This window comes from Scophthalmus maximus, chromosome 15, assembly GCF_022379125.1.
Source record: "Scophthalmus maximus strain ysfricsl-2021 chromosome 15, ASM2237912v1, whole genome shotgun sequence".
Lineage (NCBI taxonomy): Eukaryota > Metazoa > Chordata > Actinopteri > Pleuronectiformes > Scophthalmidae > Scophthalmus > Scophthalmus maximus.
The window spans coordinates 21,769,277-21,787,224 of record NC_061529.1 but is presented as its reverse complement, the minus strand read 5'-3'; the positions used below and the strand labels follow the sequence as shown (position 1 = coordinate 21,787,224).

General features: G+C 43.0%; 1 protein-coding gene and 1 non-coding gene across 2 annotated transcripts; one reads left to right on the top strand and one right to left on the bottom strand.

The window, feature by feature from the left end:
• The first annotated feature begins 997 nt into the window (after nt 1-997).
• Nucleotides 998-1,070, top strand: trnat-ugu. Its single transcript has one exon. It is a non-coding gene; the product is annotated as a tRNA-Thr (tRNA).
• A 12,145-nt stretch (nt 1,071-13,215) lies between these two features.
• On the bottom strand, nt 13,216-17,282 carry LOC118286536 (NACHT, LRR and PYD domains-containing protein 6-like). Its single transcript, XM_047337757.1, has 7 exons — nt 17,215-17,282; nt 16,662-16,846; nt 16,426-16,478; nt 15,138-16,191; nt 14,787-15,027; nt 13,724-13,897; nt 13,216-13,336 (listed from the first exon to the last, which is right to left on the bottom strand). The coding sequence occupies exons 1-7, from the start codon at nt 17,280-17,282 to the stop codon at nt 13,216-13,218; spliced, it is 1,896 nt and encodes a 631-aa protein (XP_047193713.1).
• Between the last annotated feature and the right edge of the window lie 666 nt (nt 17,283-17,948).

Sequence of the window (17,948 nt, the reverse complement as noted above, 5' to 3'; positions counted from 1 at the left end):
CTTTTTCTTGGTCTACCAAGTGTTTTGGCTAAAGCGAGATCCGCGGTGTGCATCTGCATCCGATTTGTCCACTTCTTGGTGCGGACACTCATTCGATAGTAACTCATCGTCCTGTCCACCATGTCAACCCCATCTTTTTCCTAAATTCTGGCTCATCACCAGTGTCAATGCTTTTTACCATGCCGATGTGTACGTATAGGTATTCTGGATCTCTGCACATGTTTACATGCATGTGGACTGAGTTGTGGCTCACCATCGTCACTGCTCGACAGTCAGAATTTGATGAATCGGGTGGAATATGGTATTCATCACCTAGTTGTTCTGCACCAGGATCATCTGCAGAAACCATCAGACAAATCCTCAACCACAGAGTTGTCTCCTATTATTGCATTCGTCAATCTTTCTGCTCACGACAGAAATATGCCCTGGAGTGTTTCACATAAGAATAAGAGAAAATAAAAATATAGACTAATTTGACTAATTTTACAAAACGCAAGGACTATTTATACTCTGCTAAAATGTTCTCAAATGGGTACTTCCTACTTCGCAACGCCGTAGCTTGTTGCTATTTTGAGAATATGTCAAATTTGTTTGTCATATCATACTCCAGAAGTTATGAAGCATACATAATCAAGTTTGAACCATCAAATGTGACGAGGCTTTGTTGAGTTGCCCACCATCTTGTTTTGACACTGATTGGTATAGTGTGATATTGCAACCACTAGAGGGCACCACAAAGTGTCTGCTACTCAGGACAACAGGTCTGAGGTGAGCAGAATCAAGTCTAAGGTAAGGAAACCCCTAAATGTAATACCCCATATGAGGACGCAGGGGGGGGTTGAAGGGGGACCAGCTTTTAACACAATTAAGTTAAAGCTCTGTCACGTTCAAGTGACATCATTTGTAACCTTACCATCATACAATACAACGCACAACGTGATTGACTCACATGTTGAGTTATGATAATTTGTTCTATTTCAACGGCAGCAGCGCGTCTGGCTCCATAGCTCAGTGGTTAGAGCACTGGTCTTGTAAACCAGGGGTCGCGAGTTCGATCCTCGCTGGGGCCTGTGGTCGTGCCTTTTAGTTTTTTTCGGGGGGACATCCATGTGGTTACGTTTGTTCTTTTCATCGAACTGTGATCTCCAAATGCTAAAGGTTAGCACCTGCTCAGCACGCGCGCCCGCACATACTGAACAGACCGGAACAGACGCAGCTCCACGCTGACACCTTGTGGTCTTTACTGGTAGCGTCGCTCTTAATGCGTCCTGGAATTTTGTAACCATTACAATTTAAAAATCAAAGCATACTAAATATCAATACATAACCCTTAAAACGCGTCCGGCCACATATCGTGCATGGCTGCAGTGGTGCATAGGAAACAGCAAGACAAACACAGGGTCTAAATGACGAGCCTTGAGTGTAATATACGTTTTTTGTTTTTTTTCTGAAATTCAATGATAAATTCAGGCGGAAATAAAAGTCGAGTCACATCCGCCGGCGGAACCTCCCAGTGTGACACGCAGCGGAAGTAAACAACGGAAGCGCCCCGGCAGCGTGGTGGTGTCGACGTGTGGCGGACGAATGACAAGACAAGGTGTTCAGTTCAGCGTTGGACACAGTTTGTCTTCGAGCGACTGACTGAAGCTCCGCAGGACAGGTGAGTCCAGTCACAGGTGAGTCCAGTCACTACGGACCCGAGGGGAAGCTCCGCAGGACAGGTGAGTCCAGTCACTACGGTCCGAGAGAGACCCGAGGGGAAGCTCCGCAGGACATCCTCTCAAGGCTCTTTACATAGGGAGGTGGAGACCTGACGATGTTACAGACAGACACGACAGTTCCCACAATGAGCAGTTCTGAGACTGTGGAGACACTTCTAACAGAACCGGGGCACGGTCGAATTGACAAACTTGCTTAGGAGGTAACCAAATCTTGAAGAGACCCAGAAGTATTTCATCGGCAGCCATGATAAGAGCTGTTCGGATTCTCTAAATGCTGAGGAAAGGAGCCTCAGTGCTTCCTTTCCTGTCTCCTTAGCAGAGGGTACACTGGAGCTTCCTATGCGAAAGGAAAGGAGAAATAGACGCCCCACAATTCATTGCGGCAGCGATATTCAACGTGACGCGCCCAAGCCCCGGGTGTTTCGCTCAGCCTTGAAGCACAGAAGTCATGCTGGCCACCCGTGGTGTTGCAGGAAAGGAGGTGCGAGCTGGGTACACGCGGTCACGTGGCGTCTCCGGAAGGAGGATTCTTGCCCAGTTACGGTAAACGTAGTACGAGGAGGTGGAAATCAGCCTGGTACTGAAAACTGGATGTCAGGCGGAACGGGATTATAATACATCTTCGTCGGATGGTTGTGATCCGCTCGTCCGCTCGTGGCTGCGTCGGCGCGGCGAGATGTGTAAAAGACCGAAGCAGAAGATGAACGAGGAGCAGGTTGTGGTGTTGACGTGTTGCTCTGAGCTAACAGGCTAAGCTAATTCATCCGCAGATAGTTTGACAGGCCTGCTTTATTATTGCACGATGGAGTGAGGTGACAACTTTAAAACCCACTGACATGTTAGTGTGTTATTGTACTGTTCTTATTTTTTATTTAAAATGTTCTTGTTCATCTAAATGTTCAGTGACATGCTCTGTATTTTAATAACTAAAAGTTCTTGAACTTCTATCAATTGTGATTTCTTCTTTTTTTTTCAAATCAAATATCTCGGGCGTGAATGTATTTCATGATAAGACGTGGTTCTACAGTGTTGTGGAAATATTCTAAACGTGGAACTGTTTCATAACAGAGTCACCATGCAGCCTTCAAATCATTTACATATGTAAGTCTGATGAGGCTGTGATACAAAATAAACTATAAACATCCTAAATACCACCTATTCATCATCATTAATAAGTTGAATTTAACTTACAAAATGCAAAATGAATCTCATAAAAGATTTAATTTATTTTTAATCCACTAAAACATAGATCATATTTGCTGTACTTCCGTCCACATACAGTAAACATACATGTGACATGCTCATCTGCTTGTCTAATTTATATAACAATATCACCTGGACTATGGTCCAATACAAGCACTGAGTAAATGCATTGAGGAAGACAACGCGTGGATACATAAGCATTTTCTTCAAATAAACAAAGAAAAAACTGAAATAATTGTTTTTGGAGAAGAGGAAGAACAATTTAAAGTTAGCACAGAGCTTCAAAGGGTAAAGTTAAAAACCACAAACCAAGCAAGAAATCTGTCTGTAGTCATGGACTCAGACCTGAACTCCAACTGCCACATTAAAATGATTACTAAGTCAGCCTACTATCACCTAAAGAACATATCAAGGATTAAAGGACCTCCTCAGATCTTAACACTGGCTTCCTGTTTGTTCTTTTAAGTCAAGACTGAAGACTTTTCTGTTTGCCGCTACCTTTCAGTAAATAAACTCTATTCATTTCTTGTACTGCACTGTAACTTTTACCATCTGTCTTATACTACTGTGATTTTATTGGTTTCTTCCCGATGCTTTAAATTTTTGATGTAAATCACTTTTATGTAAATCAACAATTGCCTTGTTGTTGAAATGTGCTATACAAATGAACTTGCCTTGCCTAGCGCTTTTTATAATACTCAAAGACATTGTTTGCAGTTTATTGTTATTTTGTTGTATTGTAGTGTATTGTCTTGTTTATCAGTGACAATGTAGACAACTCTCCCCCAACAAAGAGTCACTGACCTGAATGTTCACATAAGAGTCCACACACGTGAGAAGCCACTTACTTGTAAGGATTGTGGGAGAGCTTTTAGTCAACATGGTTCCTTAAGTCCCACATGAGAGCCCACACACGTGAGAAGCCATATACTTGTGAAACATGTGGGAAAAGTTTCAAACGGAGTGATCACCTGAATGTTCACATGAGAGTCCACACAGGTGGGAAACCATATTTGTGCAAAACATGTGGGAAAAGGTTTCAGTCGGGGATCAGCCTTAAAAACACATGTGAATTCATGAAGATTAAAAGTCGTATACTTACTGAACATGTGGGAGAACTTTCACACTTGGTGCTGAATTCACAGAGAACATGAGAAGAGCCACGCTGGTGAGAAACCACAACACCTGAGGGAGAAGATGCTTCCATGTGTCTCAGGAAGTCGCACGAGATCACAGACAGTACAGTGACATACTGTGTTTGTAAAATATGTGGGAGAGATTCAGTTGTGGTTCATGGAAAAAACACAAGAAGCCACAGAAGTGAAGGGCCACAAAATCACAGCTGATGTGCACAAACTTAGCACTACAATTTAAAAAAAAAAAATCACTACATCTTCTTTTCTATCTGAGGATCTTCTTTTAATTTGAGGATCAAACTAGAGTTTGGTCATTTTTATTCTGCGTCGGTGATCGAGACAAATCGACGCGGGACCATTCCTCTTTGGTTCCTAAAGTATCTGCTGAAGATGTGGTTGGATGCTGGTCAGTGACAGTTCTCACTACGCTGAAGCGGTCCAGGTCTCGGTCCAGATCAGAGCTTCACCTGAACCTCAGCGAGGCTCAGTGTTCGGACTCCGGAGGCCTGAACTCTAAAACTCGTTTAAAGGAATCGACTGACGTGAAGTTGTTGCCAACGAGATGTTAGATGACGAAATGACGAAGGAGAAACTTATCGTCAGGCCGGAAAATCTGTTTGATTTACACCGAGGCTCTTTCTGTTGTACCCTTGGACTTATTTTACACTAATATCTTCATATTTGACTGTAGAAATATCTCACTTTGACCTTTTTGTTTTCCTGGATTTGAGGAAGGCGGTCTGCACATCTCAATCCCAACTCTTGTTTTTTAGCTCTTGAGGCTTATTTTACTGTTGACGTGTGCAGAAAGAGCGGGAGAGAAGAGGGAGAACAGTTGTATAATCGTTGGTTTGATCTCCACCAGACATACTTATAATTACAAATCTAACACTGACACTTATAAATGCAATTATGTTGTGTATAATAATGACGGATGTGTATCCTGCAGCTCTGGAGTCAGTTACACTAGGAGAGAGAGAAAACACACAAAGCCCTTTGATAAGTCCTCTCTGCTGAACTGTCAGCCATCTGGGAACCTCGCTCTCCACAATACCAGCATCTTATCCTGACGTTTGGATCCGCATCATTGTCCCCAGGACAGTTAAGGTTGTCCTCTTTTCCCCTCTGTCCCTTGCTTGTATGTGTGCTGTGTTTTTGTCTGTCTCTTCTATCTGTTGAAATGCAGTGCTGTCAGTTCTGCGCTTGTGTGGTCTGTGCTCTTCCAGCTCCCCATGGTTGAGGAACCTATTGGGTGACGGCTACATTACAACCTACAGTTGCTCGACGTTCACCTGGACCCAAACTTTTCACTTATATTTTTGATATTATCTACATATATTTGTAATTTGGTCATTAAAACATATATACTTATATTGTGATTTTTTTTCTGGTCCATTCTGTGGACTCTTCCAGGTCTCCATGCTGAGTGGAGGTTGTGTGGTTCTGGTATACTTGGTCCCACCCGAAGTGATTCAGCGGCCTCTGGGTGCACATTTTCAACATCCATTTTATAATCTTATCAGCAATTCTGTCAGCTAAATTTGTATATAATGTGATTTTGCTGGTTTGTTCTGTACACATGACATCTCGTGTCCGTCTGTCTTGGGAGAGTGAACCCTTTTGAGGAACCTGGCTGCAGCGCCTCCACAAGAGCATGCGTAAGAGGCAGCTCCACTACTCTAGTCGGTTGGCGGAGAACAGAGAAGAGAATGGACAAGAAGAATGCTTTAAAACTCTGAGACTTAATAGAGAAATTCAATTCTCTAATTTGGGAAAGTATAGTGAGGTAGACACTACCCCCACCCACCCCCTTTTTGTAATGAAAAGAATTCTCAAAAATAAGGACACGTATAAAGGCACATGAAATTTGTTAAAAAACTTTTTGATGCAATATATACTGCTTTAGTGCTTAAAATTACAAAGGCTTTTATTTAGAAATTCCACAGTGAAAAGTTTTGTACGTCATCTAGAATGTATCTGAAGTGGAATTAGCGATTGCAAACAGTTTTATTTTAATACCTTTTTAATATAATATAATGATTTTCTGTACACTTTATTTTGAAAGGCGTTTTATTCCAGGCGAAATTCCATAGTGAGAACTTCTTTACGTTTTTGAGAAGATACCTGAGGTCCTCTAGAATTTGACTAAGACTTTTTATGACTTATTATCATAGACTTTATAGATTATCATACTGTCGGGAGCCTGGCTCATTGTGTTGTCTGACCTGACCTCTGACCTACCACCCTCACAGTGACATTAAACATATATAAGGGGTAAATGAGTTTTGCTCCACAGGAACATCTGCTCAAGGTGAGCTCCTAGGGTTAGGGTTCGGTTGCTCTGTCTGGCCCTCTTTGTGTGCGATTCCACTCGTGAACTTTCCGTGCCTTTAGACCTTGTTTCTACAACACAGAGTGAGAAACTGCAGAAAAATGACTTCTCTGTGATGTTCATGGCATGTACGAGGTGTGAAGCAACATGATATATAGCATGCAGTGTTTCCCCTAGGTTTACTGGTTGGGGGGGTTAGGGTTTCATCCACAATCTTTTATACAGGAATGAGGAATAAGGTGTATAAGGAAAGTGACCTTAAATGACTTCTGCTTGGCATAACATGTAATATACAAAAAACAAATAAAAAAACAATATATATATCTAACGTTTTAATAATTGATTACTTGTTTTAGCCATTTTCCCTCATTATCCATAACTAGAATAGGAAGTGAAGGACCTGATGTCGGTGATGTGCGACAGCGGAGCTGCAGGCGGCCCTCTGGTCCGGCGGGTCGTTCTCTTCCAGCCGAAACTGAGCACCTGATGGAAAACACACAAGTTACAGAATCACTGCACGTATTCACATCATCACATCCCTCAGTGGTTAAGTAAAGAGACTCGAGTCTTCTGCGACGAGAAACGAGGGTTTGAACAAAGTCAAAGAAGAGTTAAACAAGAACCGTACTATTTAACCAACTATTCTGTCTCTGCATGAAACATCCATAATGTTGTCAGACACTTAACAAATATCTGGATCTGTCGGTGGAAAGAAACGGCCACGTTCAGTGGACATGACTTCCTGTCTGATCTCACTGACTGTCGCTGGATGTTGGACCTGGAGCTCGGGGGTCTGAACTACGGACCGAGTCCAACAAACCCAGGATATCTATGTTTTGACTGAACCTTACATTGACCTGATAAGCTGAACTACGAAGCTGGATATCAACATGTCTCATTAACTCTGAGTTTTCCTCTGGTCACGATTTGTTCATGTGAAAGAGGAGCAATCGTTTATAATATGATACGAAAAGAAACGCCGATACCTGCAGGTCAGAATGACGTTACTCTTAACTCTTCTGTCCACGTCATGATCCTGTAGAACGACAACGCTGGTTTTCCAGCGATCTGATTGGTCAGTAAGTAATTTGACTGCTGACTGGTTTTTGATCTCTTATCTCATACTTCAACAAGAGAACCACCCCAGAGTTAAACCTGAAGTTACCATGGTAACCACAGATCCTCAGGTTGAAGAACTCACGTGGACGCTGAGCTTCCTCCTGCTGCTGCAGGAACCAGGAGGCGGAGCTAACGACAGCTGACGTGGTTACTCCTCCCACTGCTGCGAGACCACCTCGAACCAGTTGTGGTCCATCTCCTCGCCCAGGTGAGCATCCTCGCACTGCTTCGGCTTGACGAGCGCCGTCACCTGCGTCCTGAACGCCTCGTCGCTCAGACCCCACCGACGCTCACCGAAACTCGCCAGGATCAGTTTTACTGACTACGATTAGTCCCAGGGATCTGTTAATTGAATTGTCTAGAGCAACCTTTCAAAAACATTTAAGATGTCACAGTACAATTTCCAAACCTTTTACAACCATGGAAAAACATATAAATTCAACCTGCACAACTTCTACTTTAATTACAATTTAGATATTTATTAAAAGCTTTAGCAGAGGCAAGCAAATAGCTCAATTAGATAAAGATGCAAAGGTGATATAATAATTCAATTTACCCAATAATACTAAACATAAAGAGCTCAAGCTTTACGTAGACAACTTATCAATGTGGGGAGAGAGGGAGAGGGTCCAGTCATTGGGCCGGTGCGACCGGGCCCTTCCTGCTGGGGAAGTCTCTTGAAACAAACTCACCACCACGTCCAAGGTCACAAAGTCCTGGTTCCATTTCAGCAGAGTGAGCAAAAGAACTCCAAAGTCCAAATTGTAACCCACAGTCCTTGTGGCAGTGCTGATTCTCTTACAGGTTTGATCCCTCTCGTTCTTGACTGAAGATTCCTTGAAGTCCACGTACTCCCGTCTCGTGGTGGATGATCCCGAGGAGCTCAACCGAAGAGGAACCGCCCCGAGAACGACCCCAATATTTCTGGCATCGTGTCGACTTGTGTCTCGATATATTTTCAACAGAAGGTTCCTGTTTCAGATGCTTCCTCTTTTAACAGTACGACTGTACAGCCTCAACTTCTAGTTACATCACTAATTCAATTCAATTCAATTCAATTTTATTTGTATAGCGCCATATCACAACATACATTGTCTCAAGGCACTTTACATAGTGAGGTCAATATTACAATATTACAGGGAAAACCCAACAAATCCCACAATGAGCAAAGCACTTTGAGAAAAAACTCCCTTTTAACAGGAAGAAATCTCTGACAGAACCAGACTCAGTTGTGGGCGGTCATCTGTCTCGACCGGTTGGAGTGAGGAGAGAGAGGAGGAAGAGAGGAGAGGTGGGCAGAAAGAGGGTGGGAGGCGAGACAGTAGGAGAGAAGAGAGAGAGAGAGGGGACAGTTGTACAACTGCCGCTGTAATCTCTACCAGACTGATACTTATAATTAAAAAATACAATTATGTTGTTGTTATTATTAGTGATGATATTAATATTAATATTAATAATAGCAATAATAATGACGGGTTTGGGTCCTGCAGCTCTGGGGTCAGAGATACACTAGGAGAGATAGAAAACACAAACAGGGTTAGTGACATGTACTGTAAACATATCGGGGGATGGGGGGGTAGTATAACAGTTGCTTTAATTTCTACCAGACTGATACTTATAATTAGTGAAAACTGATACTTATAAATACAATGATGTTATTAATAATAATGATAGTAATAATAATAATGACGGGTTTGGATCCTGCAGCTCTGGGGTCAGATCTACTAGGGGAGAGAGAAAACAGAGTTAGTGACATGTAATGTAGATACATGGGGGCAGAGAGAGAGAGAGAGAGAGAGAGATTGAAAAAGGTGTGAGAAGGAGAGAGATATAAAGAGAGAGAGAGAGAGAGAGAGAGAGGGAGAGAACGGGAGAGGGAGAAAGATGCTCATGATATAAGTTCCCCCAGCAGTCTAGGCTTATAACAGCATAATAAAGAAATGGTTTATTAAACACCTGAGCAGTTCTATCTATAAGCTTTATCAAAAAGGAAGGTTTTAAGTTTAACTTTAAATGTAGACAGGGTATCTGCATCCCTGACACAAACTGGGAGCTGGTTCCAGAGGAGAGGAGCCTGGTGGCTGAAGGCTCTGCCTCCCATTCTACTTTTACAGACTCTGGGAACCACAAGTAATCCTGCATTTACAGAGCGAAGTGATCTATTGGGATAATATGAAACTAGGAGCTCTGTAAGATATGATGGAGCTTGATTATTAAGGGCTTTGTAGGTTAGGAGCAGTATTTTGAATTCTATTCTGAATGTTACAGGAGGACAATGCAGAGATTCTATCACTGGAGAAATATGATCTCTTTTTCTAGTTCCTGTCAGAACTCGAGCTCCAGCTATTTGGATTAGCTGGAGGCTTTTCACAGACTTATTGGGGCATCCTAGCAGTAATGAATTACAGTAGTCCAGTCTAGAAGTAACAAAAGCATGGACTAGTTTTTCAGCATCCTTTTGAGAGAGGATGTTTCTAATGTTCTTGATATTGCGCAGGTGAAAGAAGGTTGTCCTAGAGACTTGTTTCATGTGTGAGTCAAAGGACATGTCCTGGTCAAAGGTAACTCCAAGGTTTCTCACAGTAGAGCTGGAGGCCAAGGTAATGCCATCCAAAGTAACTATATGATCAGATAATGTTTCTCTGAGGTGTTTAGGGCCGAGTATAATGACCTCAGTTTTTTCTGAATTTAGAAGTAAAAAATTATAAGTCATCCAGGCCTTTATGTCTTTAAGACAATCCAGAAGTTTGTCTACCTGATTAGTTTCATCTGGCTTTATAGATAAATACAGCTGGGTATCATCAGCGTAGCAATGGAAATTGATGTGGGGTTTTCTTATAATATTGCCTAAAGGAAGCATACATAGAGTGAAAAGTATCGGTCCCAGTACAGAACCTTGTGGTACTCCATGTCTCACTTTTGTATGAATGGAAGATTTGTTATTAACGTTAACAAACTGAAATCTATCAGATAAGTAGGACTTAAACCATTCTAGTGCTGTTCCTTTAATCCCAATGTGTTCTAGTCTCTGTAACAGAATTTTGTGATCGATGGTATCAAATGCAGCACTAAGATCTAAAAGGACGAGAATAGAAACATATCCACTGTCTGAGGCCATGAGAAGGTCGTTGGTAACCTTCAGTAGTGCTGTTTCTGTACTATGATGTTTTCTAAAACCTGACTGAAAGTCTTCAAGCAGACTATTCCTGTGTAAATAGTCACATAACTGGTTAGCAACAGTTTTTTCAAGGATTTTAGAGATAAAGGGGAGGTTTGATATGGGTCTATAGTTAGCTAAGATATCTGGGTCCAGAGTCGGTTTTTTGAGCAGAGGTTTAACTACTGCCACCTTAAAGGCCTTTGGTACATAGCCTGTCAATATAGATAAATTGATCTGATCTAATATGGAATTATTAATTAAAGGTAATACATCCTTAAATAGCCTTGATGGAATAGGATCTAAAAGACAGGTTGATGACTTGGATGAAGTGACAAGTGAAGTCAGCTCAGCCCGATCTATAGGGGAGAAGCATTCTAAATATAAATTAGGCGATACTATTGGTTCAGAACCTACAGTACTGGACAGTGTGTCTGTGCCATTAGTGGGAAGAAGCTGGTAAATTTTTTCTCTGATGGTAATAATCTTATTAGTAAAGAAACTCATGAAATCATTGCTACTTAGAGTTGGAGGAATAGACTGTTCAGTAGAGCTTTTACTCTCGGTCAGCCTGGCTACAGTGCTGAAGAGGAACCTGGGGTTGTTTTTATTTTCCTCCATTAGTGAAGAAAAATAATTGGTTCTGGCATTTCGGAGGGCTTTCTTATATGTAATTAAACAATTTTCCCAGTCTAGGTGAGAATCATCTAGACTATTGGAACGCCACTTCCTTTCTAACCTACGTGGGGTCTGTTTTAAAGCGCGTGTCTGTGCATTAAACCATGGAGCTATCCTCCTCTGTTTGACTGTCTTCTTTTTCAGAGGGGCGACAGTGTCAAGTGTGGAACGTAGTGAGGCTGCTGCACTATCAACAACATCATCAATTTGTATGGGAGTAAAGTTTTGATAACGATCCTGCACTGTATCGACACATGGCAGTAGAGTAAATAACGAAGGAACTGTTTCTTTGAATTTACTAACAGAGTTTTCTGATAGACACCTGCTGTAATAGAACTTTTCTCCAAATTCAGTAGGTTAATAATGGAGAATTCAAATGTAACTAAGTAGTGATCGGACAGAGGGTTTTGAGGAAATACTATTAGATTGTCAATGTCTATGCCATAGGTCAGAACGAGGTCGAGGGTGTGATTAAAACAGTGAGTGGGTTTGTTTACATGTTGAGTAAAACCAATTGAGTCTATGAGCGAATTAATCATAAGTGAAGCATTCCAACTTTTTCTGGTTACATTATGACGTGATTAAAATAGCAGAGCAGGGGTCGCATAATATTTGATTACATTTAATCACCATCAGAACATTCACACTTATTGAAATAATGCCACTAAATCAACAACAGGACTAGATGAAATGTCCTTGACACTTGTGGTTATGTCGATAGTACGGTGGAGAACCCATTTGACACTTCCCAGAATTCCTCCAATCAGCAAACCGGAAGCTGAACCTGGATGGTGTGAGCGTCAGAGCGTCTGGTCACAGGTGGAGGGGAGGAGTCTCAGGGAAGATGGCGGCCTGGACGTCGTGCTCTCCTCTTCATCGACACCATCGGTCCGATCTGTTGAGAGAAGACGACAGACGTGATGAGTCGGTGGAGGAGCAGCTTCCTCGGCTTCATGTGTACTGGCGGGAGGTGGGATGGAACCGCCAACCCGAACGACTCTACGTCCTGAGCCACAGCCGCCCGAACTGACACCCGCTGTTAAACGAGTCCCGGGGATATGAATCAATGGGTGTTAATAAACTGGAACGTATCGGTTCTGCTGTCCGTACTTAGAAATTCAGAAAATATATTTCCTATTTTTTATTGCCACATAAGAATTACATCAACAACTCAATTTATGATTGAGATATTAATGGATGATTCATTCAAAGTTAATCTGCTGCTGTTCCAGGTAATGTAATGAAAAAAACACGACGGTCACGTCTGCGTTCATCAATTCAATCTGAACTAATTCATAGTGTCAGTGTCAGATCAGGGCGAGGGGGTGGGGCTCCCATATTCAATATCTTACTGGTTCAGTTATTAATAATGCATCATATTCCATTTTTTTGGAAGAGTATTTTATATCACTGAATTTCTACGACCCAAGGCTTTTGTAGAAGAGATCAGCGACCAATCAAATCCCAAGTCGGAAGCTTAGTGGTGAAGAAGCTGAAGTCGTGTTTGACGAACATTTTTTATCTGTTTAAATCTTTTTTTGTTTCCAACTGTTGTTGTTAAGGTGAAGATCATCTCGCTGAACAAAACGTGTAAGTGTGTGTGTGTGTGTGTGTGTGTGTGTCAGACAAAAGCCACATGGAAAAATCCCACTGGCTTGTTGCAGAAGGGAACCAGGGTGACACCCGTCATCCCTGACAACTTGATTCAGGTTCACTGAGGAAATGATCCAGGAGAACAGTGGAGGTTCACAGGAAACTCTGGATCTTTGCTCTGATAGTGACTGTGATCAGTACAGTTCTGACTCCAGACCTCCACTCACCTCACTGGATCAAGACTCAACACACGACTCTCTTGACAAGATCACGCAGCTACTTCAGGTCCTGCAGCTGGTTGTAGCTCAGGTCCAGTAGTATCAGGTGGGAGGGGTTGGACTTCAGAGCTGAGGCCAGAGAAGAACAGCTGATCTCTGACAAACTGCAGCTCTTCAACCTGGATAAAGAATTAAACATGAGACTTTAGTAGAAACTTTCCTGCTGGAAATCGTCCAGTGTGTGATCGTCTGTTCAGAGCTGCAGGTTCACAATGTGGAGAATCATATGATGCATAAAGAATAAAGGACTTTTCTCTCTTGTGCATCTCTGTGGTTTTGTCCTCACTCATGTTTCTATCAGCGGCCTTGTATGTGTGAACACAGGCGACGTCTTCAGTCACTGATCTGAACATCAGAAGTTCCTCGTCTGTCCAGTCTGTGAAAATGCTGAGTTGAATTTATGAACTAGTTGAACACATCTGGTCAGATGGTCGCTGCTGACGTTTAAAGACACCAGCACACCTGAGTTATTAATAACAATATACAGTGTGAACATGGTGTCTGACCTCAGAGTCTCCAGTCGACAGTCTGGACTCTCCAGAAAACCACACAGCTCCTTCACTCCTGAATCCTGCAGCTGGTTGAGGCTCAGGTCCGGTTGTCTCAGGTGGGAGGGGTTGGACTTCAGAGCTGAGGTCACGACTTCACAGTGTGTCTTTGAGAGAAAACAGCCAGTAAATCTGTGAAGAGAGAAAATATAAAAAAAGACAATCTGTGATAAAAATACACTCAATTCATCTGATGAGAAAACATGTCATAATGTATTGACCATCTGCTCTACACATCCATGGATCATCTGATCCAATCTCATTGTGTTGGAGATGAAACAATAATTTTCGACACTCTCTCATACTCACATACTTTTATCTGAGATTTTACTCTGATGTGCTCTCATATATCCACACCTCTGATATATGACGTCTTTACTTTTCAAACTTGTCATCTCGACTCCCAACTGACACTGTCTCAGGTGACATCACTCAAGGAAACTCCTCAGTTTCCTCTGGAGACACTAAAGGTTTGATTCTGCAGTTTTCTGATGAACAGCTGTTCTCACCAACACCAACACACTGAGGTGTAAGGTCAGAAATCAATTCACACTGAGTGAACTAAACTACTGATCTATATGTTGTGTATGTCCGAGTGTTATTTATCAAACATAACACTATACTGACCCATCATGTTACTGATCATGTCTAGACCAATGACTGTGGATAAAGATGGACGACATCACAGCTTCCAAAAGGTCTGGGTTGCCCGGCTCTGGGTGGCTGGCTGCAGTACATGTCATAAACCAGTATGTGTAGTTTTAATTAGTTATTAGTGACTAGATGCTATTACAATATGGTGACACATCATAACTGGCAGCTGAGACTTGTGATTGGTTGGCGGTGTATCAGTAGGACCTCGATACCACGGCTCCACTCCCCAATCACGACTGCGCAGACTCTGACTCCAAATTATGTCACCAGCACAAGATGGAAGCTCCTGAATCTGAGATATCTTTGCTTCAGTTTAGTGCAGTGGGAGGAAGTGGAGAAACGTCGTCCATCACTTGTCTGGACTCACTGAGCCTTTCTGCAGTTCCTCACAGCTGGGATCAGTCTCAGAAGTCCCTCCTCTGATGTGTTCAGGTCCAACTCATCCAGAACCTCCTCAGACATCTGCAGCATGTAGGCCAGAGCAGAGCAGCGGATCCCAGAGAGTTTCTTCTCTGATCTGTACTCTGACTTCAGGAACTCTTGGATCCCCTGATGTACTGAGAGGTTGTTCATCTCCATCAGACAGTTGAAGATGTTGATGCTCTCTCCTGTCAGGAGAGATTTCATCACTGTTCATCTCCTTCAGGTTGTTGATGATTCTCTGAATGATCTTCTTGTCTGTCTGACCCATCAGGCCTCTTAAGAATGTCTGTTTGACTCTCTGGATGATCTTTGGATCTTTCTCTGTCCGACCCAGCAGGGTACTTGTTTTTCTTCCTCTGTGTCTGAACCAGCAGGAAGTGTGAGTACAGGTCAGTCAGGGTCTTGGGCAGCTCTTCTCTCTGGTCTGTGGTCAACATGTGCTCCAGAACTGTAGCACTGATCCAGCAGAAGACTGGGATTAGACACATGATGTGGAGGCTCCTGGACGTCTTCACGTGTGAGATGATTCTGCTGGACAGCTCTTCATCACTGAACCTTCTCCTGAAGTACTCCTCCTTCTGGGCATCGGTGAAGCCTCGTACTTCTGTCACCCTGTCACCACAAGTAGGAGGGATCTGATTGGCCGCCGCAGGTCGGGAGGTTATCCAGACGAGAGCGGAGGGAAGCAGATTCCCCTGGTTGAGGTTCGTCAGCAGCTCGTTGACTGATGAGCTCTGTGTGACATCAGACACAACCTCCCTGTGGTTGAAATCCAGAGAAAGTCGGCTTTCATCCAGGCCGTCAAAGATGAACAACAGTCTACAGACAGCGAGCTTCTCCGCTGTGACCTTCTGCAATGTTGGATTGAAAACGCAGAGCAGTGTGAGAAGACTGTGCTGCTGGTCTTTGATCAGGTTCAGCTCCCTGAACGAAAGCAGAATCAGCAGACTGACGTCTTGGTTTTCCAAACCCTCGGCCCAGTCCAGAGTGAACTTCTGCACCAAGAAGGTTTTTCCAACGCCAGCGACGCTGTTCGTCAGGACGACTCTGATGCGTCTCTGCTGGTCGGGTCCAGCTTTAAAGATGTCGTGGCACTTGATGGGAGTTTCATGGACGGTCTTCTTCTTGGAAGTCGTCTCCAGCTGCCTCACCTCATGTTGGGTATTGACCTCTTCACTCTGTCCCTCTGTGATGTAGAGCTCAGTGAAGATCCTGTTGAGGAGGGTTTCACTTCCTCTGTCATCACTTCCTTCAGTCACACGTTCACATCTCGTCCTCAGACTGATCTTATGTTCATCTAGAACCTGCTGCAGACCACGATCTGCTGAAAGACAAGAACCAGAGTCAGACTGAAGACAGAGAGTCTGATGATCACTTTCATTAGATACGTCCAACTATAAACAGAGAAATCTTTGTCTTTCTGTTTCTGGAATTTCTAGACAACCGCTCATACCATCGACCAGTGGAAGTGCAGGGTTGACTGTGAAGGTATTTTGGATGAACACAAACTATAAATCATCTGTATGAACCCAACACAAAGGGAAACTGTAAGTTGGATGAAAGTGCAGCAATAACAAATGAACCTTGTCAAGTGTGAAGTTGTTTGAATGATGCCTCATGAAAAGCTGCCAGCTGGATTAAAGCTCAACAATCAGACACATTCTGAACTGGAACTTTATTAAAACCTCTAATCTTGTGTTTTTATCATCATATTAAACGTCAGTGCTGTATGATTGAACAAATGAACCATCAGACAGAAGTTCAGTGTCACTCTGCACAGAGCTGCTCTGACCTGCTGTCTGAGCTCCAGGTCCTGTTCTGGATCTTTTTCCACACTGGGGACAGGAGGACTCTCCTGGTGAACTCGACTGGTCCCAGTATGAGGTGATGCAGCGTCTGCAGAGCCAGTGTCCGCAGCCAGTGGAGACTGGATCCTTCAGGACGTCCTGACAAGAAGCACAGCAGGACGGCAGCTTCTCCTCAGAAACATGACTCCTCTTCGCTCTGTGGACACGGAGACTTTTCTTTATGACACATGATATTAGTGAGGGCAAACACACAGCCCACTAGTCAAATGCAAACAGCATCTCATACAATCTTTTTCACGTCACATGCAGTTATACATTTGCAAGTTGTGGCGTGAAATTTTCCATTGACTTTTACCATTTTTGTAGTTTTGAAAATGGAAAAATATTTCATCAGTGCAGCTCCTGCACAAAACCTCTGAGCAGCTTCAATAAAGAACAAACACAATGTGACGGTGACTTTAGAGAAATCCTGAGTAAAGATCTTCGACAGCGACTAACAAATGTGAAATCCATTTCGACTCTGAATCATGTTCAGATCAGTTCACAGTAGAAACAGTCTCTTACTCAGAGTCTGAGGGTCCAGGTTCACGACTGAAGTTTGGAGGAAGTTCGTTGGACCGGTCACTCTTCATCGACACAGCTGAACACTGGAGACTCTGCTCTGTCCTCGTCTTCCTCCAGATCACTCATTTTCTCTGGTCTGAGAGTCGAAGCTCCAACACTGGAGACACACAAGCTCATTATAATAAACACAGTTAGTCCTGCAGCTCCAGAGTTAGAGGCTCCTCATTTCTTTCACGTGTAGAATTAAAACCACAGATATTTTCTCCCCATCATGAAGACACAGTTTGACTCAACTGGTCGGACTTTAGATACACGTTACACGTCTATCACTGCGTCACATAGGGCTGAATGATTAATCGCATTTGCGATAATATCGCGATATAATAAAACGCAATTTTGTCCGGGTGGGTGTGTCTGTGCATGTGTGCAGAAGTTTTTTTCTTTTTTTATGTCTATTTATTATTGGGTACATTCATGTTTTTATATTGTGGGTGTTAGTGCCTATGGTTTTATTTCACGTTTTGTGGTTTTCATTATTAATTTCTAAGCTTATTCGCCTAGTGACGACATCACCAAGATTGTTTGCACCTGTGGAGCTCTGTTTTTTTGTTTTTGAAAGACACGTTATGCAGCCAATGGCTGATGAGAGCGCAGAAGCTCTCGTCCTATCAGTGGCCGACTGCAGTCAAGTGAGCCGTCATTCGCTTCTCCTAGTCAAACCAGCCGCTCCTATA

Coding starts and splice junctions, on each gene's coding strand:
- LOC118286536 (XM_047337757.1), bottom strand. CDS start 17,282: ATGAAGAGTGACCGGTCCAACGAACTTCCTCCAAACTTCAGTCGTGAA. Junction 16,192..16,425: donor ACAACTTCACACTTGACAAG/GTTCATTTGTTA, acceptor CTCTGTCTTCAG/TCTGACTCTGGTTCTTGTCT. Junction 13,337..13,723: donor TGTCGACTGGAGACTCTGAG/GTCAGACACCAT, acceptor TTCTTTATCCAG/GTTGAAGAGCTGCAGTTTGT.